This window comes from Opisthocomus hoazin, chromosome 4 (genome assembly GCF_030867145.1).
Source record: "Opisthocomus hoazin isolate bOpiHoa1 chromosome 4, bOpiHoa1.hap1, whole genome shotgun sequence".
NCBI classification, from domain to species: domain Eukaryota; kingdom Metazoa; phylum Chordata; class Aves; order Opisthocomiformes; family Opisthocomidae; genus Opisthocomus; species Opisthocomus hoazin.
Genome location: NC_134417.1, coordinates 84369869 through 84381551, shown reverse-complemented (window position 1 = coordinate 84381551; position 11683 = coordinate 84369869). Strand labels below are relative to the sequence as shown.

Genomic DNA, 11683 nt, shown 5'->3' with positions numbered 1-11683 from the left:
TTGACAGCATCTTGCAGCCGGAGTCATTTTAATGGAGAAAAATGTTGGTAGCAGAAACGAAGCGATTGGAACATGATGATGTATTGCAATTGCGTGGTCAAAAGGGTTTGGGAGTAGTTGATCACCGGCCATTTCCTTCTGACACAGAGATAGAAATTCATTAACACAATTGAGATATGAAATAGGTGAGATGCTGCAAAGCAGAGCCTTTGGCTTTTCTCAGGACTGTTTGAAATCAGCCAGAGCAAATATCTCCTCACCTTCTACCTATTATATAAAACAATATCTGCTTTTTGGTTTACCTCTTATTGTTCTTTTTCAGCCTTCCTTTTTAACAGCTTTTCTACACCCACAAATTACCTAGTGATGTTTAGACCACTCCTATTTAAGAAATATTTGGGAAGGCTTTACTCTGCTATTAATTTACTGTCAGCATAAAACCAAAATTACTAACTAGCTTCTGTGGTGGGTTGGCAGAGGAGTGAAGGACACAGCCACAAATGGCCACCTCATCTACGTGCAACCCTCATGCACTCCTGAACTGTGTTGTCCTACAGAAGGACAAAGGAGCTTTACTTCCTCAAGGTTAACAGGTGTTATATTTTCTCTCCAAGTAATTTTTCTCAGAGATTTAGCTTACTGAAATGTCTGACAATTTGGTGTTTCCAACTTTTCAGATTAAAAAAGAAATGTGGGAAGTTTACTCAGAATATAGCCAAATCAAGGACACCAGACAAGGACTGTGCAGCAGTTTCTGGATTTTCTAGAAGTACTCCAGTGGTTTAAGCCAGACAGGGTCACGAGCCTTTGAAGAACCAACTTTGAGAATGGAGGTCTGAGATGCACCCTGCAAAGCATGCCGAAATCACTGCGGGGATACTGTCTGTGTCTCCCCTTAGGAAACTGGTGGTCTGGTAGGTACCTCCAGCCCCACAGTTCGCGCTGCCAGGGGCTGTGCGGGATGGCAGCAGTGGTGGATGGCTGCAGGACACGGCCAGCCCCCAGAGGTGATCACCGGACTAATAGCATTCATTTTCCAGAGTGTTTCACTTTATTGTGGAAATCTGCAGGAAGGATGAAAGAACAAACTACAGATGTGCAACCCATAGTCCAGAAAGGCAGCCGACTTCTATTTCCTGCAATTCAGTGCCAGTCTTTTCTGCCTTGTCTTACCCCACTGCAGAGTCATCTCCCATGTGGAGATGCCTCAGAGAGAAGCAATGATGGGGACAGTTCCTGAGCAGAAAAAGAAGAACAAAACTCAGAATAATTTCTCAGAGACACTGACATTCAAGAATTTTGCTGTCTGCTTGGTGCTGTCAAAGTGGCATCCTTGTACATTTGCTGGACTGCAGCCAATAGCTTTTAATCAGACATCAAATTCACCCTAAAGAGTAGCAGTCACCCTCATTAGGCACAGAAAATGGTGTATATGCCTGCCTATGCCTCCCCGCACTCCCCAAGGTCTCTGCAATTAAACAAAAGACTGGAAATGCTGGTGGCCACCCAGGGGCAGCAGTTATATTTTAGCTGGAGCACACTGAATGCGTGAGAGGAGCTGGAGGGCAGCGGAGGCAGAGAGGACACTCATCTGGATACGCCACACCAGAACAAAACCCAGTGCCTTTACTGGCTCAAAAAGCCTTAGGAAATTTGGGCTGATGCACGAGAAGTATTTGTCTCCAGGAAAAAGAGCCTTGGCAGGAAGAGCTGGCAGCCGTTGGCCCCCATCGATGCAGCCCAGTGAGGTGAGAGACCTGCAGAGCAGCCTGGGCAGGGTGGGAGACGCTTGTGCTGGGGCGGGCAGGGGCAAAGCAGGTGCTTCTGGGATGCTGATGCTCAGATGTGAGGGGGACAGCTGGTCGCTGTTGCCGCCAGTCCTCGGAGCACAACAACAGAAGAGGCTGATCTGAGCACGATGGGGTTGACACGATGACACACAGCCAAGTTTCAGAGATGTGCAGATGCCTCTTCCAAGATGTGGGTGTCAGGTTGGAAGAAGAGAAGCTGCCCATGGTAATGAGGCTACCTAATGTGCTCTTCAGCTGAGTACATTACAGTCAAGAAAAGCTCGTAAGACTGCAGACTACCATATTAGTCCCATTGCTGAAAAGAACTTGTATTACTTTAAAATTATTCACTGAGCAAATCTGCCCTTTAACCTTGTTTGTCTGAGACGTGTTCCCCTCCTTGTGAAGAGTTGTCAGGCTGGAGACCATCTGACCTGTGAGAGCCTTTACCCCTCATGGAGGAGTACCCCTTACGTGTGAGCACAGGGCATCGTCGCACCGCCTGAGGGAAAGCGTCTGTCTCACCTGAGGACCCTGGACTGATCAACATGAACTCCAAAGTTCAGATATGGATTTTGGAGACAAGTTCCATGGAGACCACCAGCTAACATTAGGTGTGACTCTAAATTACCGAGGCAAAACAACTTACAAAGCATAATCTTTACAGCCAGAGCTCAAAACCGACTGCGAGACACTGCAGTAAAGCGGACAGCAGCGCAGACACGAGATGAGTGAGGACGTGGTCTTTCTGGGATGGTGCAGCTGAGCTCCTCCTCCTCCCTCCTTCTGCATAATACGCACAGGTGAAATGCAGACTGTGCAGCTTCCATTGATGTGTATCACCACCCCCCAAAAAAAAGCCTTTACACACCTCCCACACCTTTCCATGAGAACAATCACAGTCGGATCAAATTAATTTCAGTAATTGTTAAAGGAGCTCCGGCTGCTCTTTTGTACAGCTACACTGTCATTTCCACACGCTATTTGCATATACAAGATTGACTGGAGATGAACCTAAACATCCAGCTTTGCCTAGAAAACAGAGCCACACAGGTGCCAGTCCATCTATAATGCGGAGGTGACAAGGAAATATTTGGAAAAAAATAATAAGCTATGCTTCATTAAGTCTGTAAATAAAAATTCTCAGGAAAACAGACTATATGTAGCATATATGACACAGTAAGAACCTTAGCTAAATATTACAGATTGCAAGAGGATAGATGCAGAGAGAGAAAAAAAAGAAATATATATTTTTCCCATCACAGAGAAAATGCTTCCTCCTTCATTACTGTTTCCTCTCACATGTGGCACATCAATTCTATTTTATGATTCCCCTGCAAAAAAATAACAAAACCCACAAACTCTCTATTATGCTTCTCAGAAATGCAGAATGTTATGATAATTTCATTACCATTTATTATATACAGTGCTTTTGAATTAAAGATCCCTTCCAGAAGACAAAATGTTGCAAACAAATCTTTCACATGCTTATTGAAAATGTGGAGCGCTGCCTGCTGGAAACACAATAACATTGCTGAAGTAAGTTGGTGTTTATTTTGCCTAGGGATATTCTGTAATTGGCATTTCTAACCTGACTTTTAATCCATTGTTTTAAATTACTCCAAGAGTCTAATATTCCTCATTTGTATTCAGCTGGGAAAGCACAGAGGTTTGTTTAAATCCATCAGAAAAATTCTCTGGGGATTGTGCATTGCTAGCACGTAACCAGATATTTATAATTTGCAAGACATTAGCTTGAATAAGTGATTTGGGTGGTTTTGAGAAAATGACAATGATGGAAGAAGGAGCAAGAGGAGAGATAAGCAATATCCTGAGAAAATTTTTCATCGTGGGGATGAAAACACAGGATACATTTCTTTTCTGGAGCTCTTCCAGATAAATGTTTGGAGAGGAAAACCATGTCTTGAGCGAGATTTTTGTGGGACTCTGATAACTATTTCTGAGCTAACTAATAGAAGTTGTTCGCATAACCTCATTCTTTGATTCTGGAGCTATTATTTTTTTCTTTTGTTGAAGGCAAGAAGCTGTCATTTCTCTGCCCTGAGAGGGAAACAGGAATCTGAGCTCTGTATTTCTACAGAGCTGCCATATATTTTGGATGCATTTGCAGAGTAGCTCAGGACTTGCATCTTCCCTCAGAGTAAACATATGTGACACTGGATACTGTGTGCTATATGCATTTTTTTCCAAGCTGAATAATCAAAGCAGAAGAAAGATTTATGCAAATTTATGTCTTGAAGATTAGTTAGAGTTGCCTGGCTCATCTTTTATTTTTCATGCACTTACTTAATTGGTAAATAATAATTAACGTTCTCCCAACTGTTCTCTAGCCCCACTTCTCCTAGTATTAACGGGAAGATAAAATGATTATGAAGAGATTGAAGAAAGGTTACGAACCAATGATTCCTGCGACACACATTTATTTCACCTTTGCCCCTCAGCAATTTCAGCTCCCTAAATGCTGCAGACTTTCCTATCGGTTCCAGCCCAGCCAAGACAGAGTGCTGTCACATCGCTCTTGTTACTCTCTTCAGGGCTATAATTCTCATTTGATATTTTACAATGTCGTATACAGATTTATTCGGTCTCCATGCCGTGAACAAGCTTCTTTATTGTCATATTTGCAGCTCTCAACTTGCAGCAAATACCCTCAAAAATCATTCCATATGTTACTGAAACTGCTAATAATAGAAAGTTTAATTTCTAATTTAAGGGACTACAATCACACCATCAGCAATCTTTAAAAGTTTTACACTGTGGAAAAACGTCAAAACTGCCATAAATTATAGAGCAAGATGTTCACCTCACCAAAGGGTACAAATATAGTTACCATGCTACATCCATAAAGGACATGGCTTTAGGCACGATGTAAGCTCTTCAGTTCAAAGATACTAAAAATGACTCGATTTCCTACAGAACTGTATTTCCTTTAATTCAAAACTTTTTTTTTTTTCAGGGAAAAAATCAAATGCAGCAGTTACATTCTCTTTAATGAGTTGAAGCTTTTAAAAAATATTACATGCACAGTTAAGCACAGATAGTCTAAGAAAATAATCCATATTTCAGGATAAAAGCACAAACATTCTTTCAAATGCACATTTTCTTTAGTAGGCTATACACTTCTGTTTTGACTGTCCTTCATATATGGTAATCAAGATAGATGCTGGAGATGTTACAAGAAAGAGCAGTAAACACCAAAGAAAGTAGCCTAGATAAATCTTCAGCATAAATAAACCTCAGTTGGTAGGGAGCCAAACAGAGTAATCAGCAAGCGACCTGCGTTAAATTAGGTCATACCCTCTCTCTTCTGTCATGAAAACAACTACTGTGAAAGACCTTTAATGTATTTAAAATCTCAGGGGATTTATTGACAGTACCTTTGTCTGGACCATGCCTGGTCTCTGGTCCCTCAAGTGCTCCAGGGTAGCAGCAATATCAATCTCTTTAGCACCTGCAACAAACCACAAATTGGGCTGAGTTCAGAGCACAAGATAATCCATGCTGCATCTGTCAATCTCTTGCTATCGGGTTCCCTTTGGGCTAACAGTCCAATTGAAAATTATTACATCCATCTCTCAGCAGACTTGGCAGGCAGCTGCAATTTTTGTGTTCATATAGAAAAATAAGAGGTTGGGGGAGCTTTTATTAACATTAATTCAAGAAAAGCCAGACAAAACCCAAATTCTTAACAATGCCTTTGCACCTAGAGCAGAATATGTTTTGCAGAACCTAAGGGTCTGTCGTGGCAATGCCATCGAGTGCCCCTTTGTCACTTCTAAGAGCATGCACTGAATTAAGGGCCCGAACCACACAAAGATTTGTGCTGTTAAAACAAGATTTAGGTGAACTTTTGTCACCATGCTATGAGATCCAGAAAAAACCTGTTCGTGGCTTCCTAGTTCAGGACCTGCCAGACCATCTTGCTGTGTGATCACTGGTTCAGCCGGCAAATCTACAGCATTTTCTTTAGGTTATACTTTGGGTCTCTGGACACTGCTGCTTTGTAGTGATCGGCAGCACCAGGATGCAGAAAATAGGCACACAGAGCCCGACTGCTGTGGGGAACGGGCTCCCTTCCACAGTGCAAATGCAGGTACTTTCTTTCCATACACGATCTGTGGAGAGCAAAGCAAGTCCTTGTGCCTCTCATCTTTCTTTTAATAACCCAGAGCCTAGAGAACTGAAAGGGACAGGGAGATGCTTGTTTCCTCCTCAATTTTCTCCAGTTTGAGATGTTTCAAAACCACCCTCCTCATTTTCCTTAAGTGCCTAACAAGCATTGAGAAGAACTTGGGATTTTGGTCCCTCCTGTCAGTCTCTGCATGAACTCCAAGAGTAGAAGCCCAGCTGAACACCCTTCGAGCTGAGCAGTTCAGCTACAGAGTTTGTCTCTCTTGTGTCCGTCCCCTTCTGCATCTTGCATGAACATTACACAATGCCAAAGCATCAGGCAGATGGGCACAGGGTCACCCTGGACCACGTGTCACTTCCCCATCTCTGCTTCCCTATCCCCTTCTGCTCCTGATGTTCACACATTCTTCTAGGGCAGATGTGGGTCTGCAGCCTCTGCAGCTGAGGGACCTGCTGACCTCAGGTCTCCTCTATCTTGTACATGCGCTTTCATCATTAGACAGTTTAGCAAGGACAGGGATCAGCTACATTCTGAAATCTGCTCCATTTTGAACCATACTCAGTGGTGTGCTCTGAAGAAGACCATCGCCCTTCGATGTGTGATGTGACAACTATCTCCCATTGCCTGGCCCTAGGAATCTCCTGGCACAGCCTGTGCCGATTTGGGAATTCCTTCTGCAGGCATTTAAATCTCTCCAACTATTCGCAGGGGTCTTGGTGCCTACCTCGTGGGCCATGCACCTAAAGCATGGCTGCTGCAATAGCTACATTGTACACATTTACATCATATACTTGTTTAGTTCCCAGGACTGGATTCGGAGGATTAGGCCCTATGCTTACCACTCTTCCTACAATTTTTGTAATTTAAGGGCTTAAGTCTAACTGTAATTAGGTTCATGTTAATGTAAACAACATGCACCTCCTCATTTACCCAACTCAACTTTATAATCCAGCACCATCTACTAAAAAATTCAGAGAAGCAACTAATAGTGAAATATTTAGTTTGGTTTTCTTTGATAAAAGATACAAGAAGATGTTCAAAAATAACACCAGCTCTACAAGAATAACTGATTTGCAATATGTTCTTCATATCAATGAAAATATGTTCTTCAGCTGTATCAGAAATGGAATGAATTAATTCAGTAAATTAAGTCAGTGACAACTTACAAAAGATATCTGACAGATATTTTTGCTAATTACCGTGGTGTTAGGGCTTTGTGTAGCTTTTGTTTCCTCCACCATCGCTCCCCGCCCCCCCCTCCCATATTGTATAGCAATTTACAGGGATGAGGTTGGAAAAAATAGAAAGTTTTATTTTAAAATAACCCCCCCCCAAACCTCCTTCCAACCGAGCAAAACAACACGTACTCACATGTGCTATAAAGTCTGGTAACAGTGGCAGTAATTACACCTTAAGTCTGCTGCAGGTTTTGCAGCGGCAGTTAACCTGGAAGGCATCAGTAAAGGCACACCCTGTGTGAACCCTAGCACTGGTGCAACACAGTAGCTCATTTCAGGGTTTGGTCTCACACACGCACGTGCAATTCGGTGGGATTTTCCTGTTCCACTATAGCTGTCCATGGGAGCAGAGCTGTGCGAGTACCGCACCCGCTTTACAGCCTTACTTGTGGCCTCATTAGATTACCAAGAATTAAAATGTCCCTGTAGCATCTTGGCTCAACATAAAAGGAGTTATCTCTTTTGAAAATGAAGATATGAGAAGAATTTAGGACACCGACATCCATGGATGAGGTTAACCTTGCCTCTGAGGTGTGCTGCAAGGATGGAACCAGACATCCTCTCAGCGGGGCTGGCAGCTCCAGGGCCACGTGGGCTTCCCCACGGCTGTGAACCTATACGTCCCCCCTCCAGTGAGGGACGGTCTTTATTTGAAAATACTCAAGCCTCGGGACAAAAAGGGAAAAGGTTCATGACTAGACCTAATAGCACTCTTTAATGGCCAGACAGGCTTCTGAGCTTACCTTTGAAAGAGTTAATTCCTCCGTTTCTGTGATGCAGATTGCAGGCACTTACTAGCAAACTGATGCTTGCTTTTTTATCATCATTAACAGAACGACATGCCTAATAGTATGAACAATGCCTGATTATAAAAACCTGATTTAGCAAAACACCAAAGCATATGGTTTCACAGGAACATAAGAATAGTCCTAGTGGGCCAGCGTGCTTCACAGGAAGCTTGTTTTGAAGCGTTTTATCAGTAGAAGTCCCTGAAACATCAGTTTTTACTGATTAGTGTCCCCAGCCCATGGGTTGTGATCAGCACATCACCCACAAGCACTTCTGATGTCCTCAGCATAGGTAATTAAAAGGAAAAGGAGAGCAAAGTATGATTTTACCCAAATCACGTGTCTTGTTGAGAGGCTGGAGGTGTTTTGGTTTGGCCTGGGTAAACTCCAGGTGCCCACTAAAACCGCTTTATCACTCCCCCTCCTCAGCTGGGCAGGGGAGAAGGGAAATATGATGAAAGGCTCGAGGGTCGAGACAAGGACACGGAGAGATCACTCACCAACTACTGTCACGGACAAAACAGAACTTGAGGAGAAAAGGGAGTTTAATTCATCCCAATCAAATCAGAGTAGGATAGTGAGAAATAAAGCCAGATCTTAAAACACCTTCCCCCCACCCTTCCCTTCTTCCCGGGCTCAGCTTCAATCCCGTTTCTCTCCCTCCTCCCCCCGAGCGGCGCAGGGGGATGGGGAATGGGCATTACGGTCAGTTCATCACATGTTGTCTCTGCTGCTCCTTGTCCCTCAGGGGGAGGACTCCTCACACTCTTTCCCTGCTCCAGCATGAGGTCCCTGACACGGAAGACAGTTGTCCAAGAACTTCTCCAACACGAGTCCTTCCCACAGGCTGCAGCTCTCCACAAACTGCCCCAGTATGGGTCCCTCCCATGGGGTGCAGTCCTTCAGGAATAGGCCGCTCCAGCTTGGGTCCTCCACAGGGTCACAAGCCCTGCCAGAAAACCTGCTCCAGTGCAGGGTCTTCTTTCCACAGGTCCACAGGTCCTGGCAGGAGCCTGCTCCAGCACGGACTACCCACAGGGTCACAGCCTCCTTCAGGCATCCACCTGCTCTGGTGTGGGGTCCCTTCCACAGGCTGCAGGTGGAGATCTGCTCCATCATGGACCTCCATGGACTGCAGGGGGACAAACTGCCTCACCATGGTCTTCATCACAAGCTGCAAGGGAAGGCTCTGCTCTGGTGTCTCGAGCACCTCCTCCCCCCTCCTTCTTCACTGACCTTGCTGTCTGCAGAGTTGTTTCTTTCACATCATCTCACTCCTCTCTCTCAACTGTCGTCTCACCACAGTTTCTTCTTCCCCTTCTTAACTATGTTATCCCAGAGGCGCTACCACCGTCACTGATTGGCTTGGCCTTGGCCAGCAGCAGGTCCATCTTAAAGCCGGCTGGCACTGGCTTTATCAGACATGGGGGAAGCTTCTGGCAGCTTCTCAAGGAAGCCACCCCTATAGCCCCCTGCTACCAAAACCTTGCCACGCAAACCTGTAACAGGAGGGTTAGAGGCAAAGTGAAGCAGAGGCAGAGATTGGTTTGCTACCCTCTTTTTTCCATTTCTGAATGCCTCTGGTACTATGGTGATGGGAACTACCTAAGGGCCTAGAGAGGCTGATCAACACCTAGTGCTGTAAAGATGGGCAGCTGTTTTGGAAGAAAAATATCTTGGAACAACAAAATTCACAGGAAGAAGGATGAAATCAATGGCATAGGATAAAGCCAGCATGGCTTGTTTCCTCTCTACATAAGCAAACCTCTCCTCCTCTTCTGCATCCACTGCTACCTGCTCTGCATCTATTCCCTTATTGTGCCTAAACCAAATGAACTTCAATGTATATTGCTAGTGCACTGTTAGGTCTCATTTTGTGATGAGGGCTTTTTTTCTGTTCAAACTTACGTTAGATTGCTGTTACATTCTGTAAATTCAGCTCACTTCCACTTATGTGTGTGATAGTCTGTAGAAAGCTCTCCGGTGACAGGGATGTACAAAGGGAGTTGCGAACCCAGCCTGCCTTCACAGGTGAGAGGAGCTCAGTGTTTAACTGAAGTGTGAGCTTTCAACTCTCTTTGGAATTGTTCTGTTGAAATCTGACACAAATCCAACATCTTCTTTGCCACGCTGAGACTTTCTCTTTAATCTGAGAGCACAACAGTAGGGCATAATGTTCTATAGTACCCAATAACACTTTATTTATGCTTTTGAGCCATTTCAGGTGACAAAAATTATAGCATATGCTACATGACACTGGGAGAGAGGGATATTGCATCTAAGGACATTAGGGACAAATCATGCTCTTACTGAGATGGCTGCAAAATATCCACACACTGCAAAGGTATTTTAAATATTGCTTATCTGGAAAGCCTACATACAAACTAAATTTGAAGCAGTGGTTCAGAGTAAAAACTGGAAGAACTTGATCCACTGATTCCAAAGATATCCCATTATGAAGTGTTTTGCTCAGGCTACTAAACTATGAAGTCCAGTAATAGATGAAGACATCAATTTATTGTCATACAACAAATAATTTAGAGGAAGGGTTAAAAATACTAGGCTGGAGAGCACTGACAATTGGAAAAGAGAACACAAAACGTGTCAAAACCGCAGTATTTTCTATTTTTTCTCCCCATTCATAAGTACCTGTCTGCTGAACAGTGCTACTGGTTTCAGAAAATAAAGAGGGGGATAGCAGAGGAAGCATTTAAAGAATAAAGAACTGCCTTTTCACCTTCTGACTGTATTTTTCTCTGCAGGGAATAAATTTGGTTTGTGTTTGTGACAGGTTCCTCTTTCACAATGGATTTCATTGCTTGTTTTAAATGAACGTACGAATGTAACTTCGTGTGAGACTGAGCTAATGCTGTACCAGCAGTATTGTGAAAAATGACCATGCAATGTTCAATGTGTTTTTTTTTTTTAAACAGAACATGCATTTGCAGTAATTCACTGTGAGCCAGATACTCCTCGCCTTCCCCCTGCCCTCTGCAGCTCAGTGAGGTAGCTCCGAAAGCACTTCCACACCAGTGCGAGCCAGATTTTAACTTCAGTAATGAACTACCATCTTCCTAAAGGCTTGAAGCGTTCACAACAACCCACATCAGGAACACTAACTGGATAAACTAAAAGAAACCAAGAGGAGATGCAAGCTGAACGATATTTTGCCCCCAAGGAGAGAAGCGGTTGCTGAAGTTTAGGGTCATATCCTTCGCAAGGCTCTCTCTCCCCGCAGGCACCGACGCAGGAGGAGCTGGTGCTCCTGATTAGCAGATCTCAAGGGGTTAACGGGTTTGCCCTTAGATAGTGGCATAAGTGGAGTATCCAGCACGTCATAAAAACGTGGGCAAAAGTTGAATTCCCTTTTCCTCCCGCAATATACAACGAGCTAGCCAAATTCTGCTGCAATAGGCTCCATGAGGTGACCAGCAGCAGCTCGCAATATTTAAAATCATCATGAATTACCTCAGTTTTATGACTATGATAGTGAAATCTTCCCTTTCTTCTCCTCCCCCTATACATGGCAGGGGACGTATTTTGATAAACACAAGGCACGTGAGAAACATGATAATCCCTTCCACATTGTAGCAGCATTGCTGTCACTGTGATGGTACAGGAATACAACAGGCGAAGTTTGTTGAAAGGGGTAACATCTTCTACTATATCAGCTAGGAAGAAAAAATGAAGCTATATCATTAAAAAGTGGTTTTC

General features: G+C 43.9%; 1 protein-coding gene across 2 annotated transcripts in view; it reads right to left on the bottom strand.

Moving 5' to 3' along the window:
* PTPRN2 (protein tyrosine phosphatase receptor type N2) overlaps positions 1–11683 on the bottom strand; it is a 707013-nt gene that overhangs the window by 4808 nt on the left and 690522 nt on the right. For both annotated transcript variants that reach the window (XM_075419758.1, XM_075419759.1), the window contains one exon: positions 5189–5262. In XM_075419758.1, coding sequence (XP_075275873.1) covers positions 5189–5262 — 74 coding nt within the window. The remainder of the gene's footprint in view (positions 1–5188; positions 5263–11683) is intronic.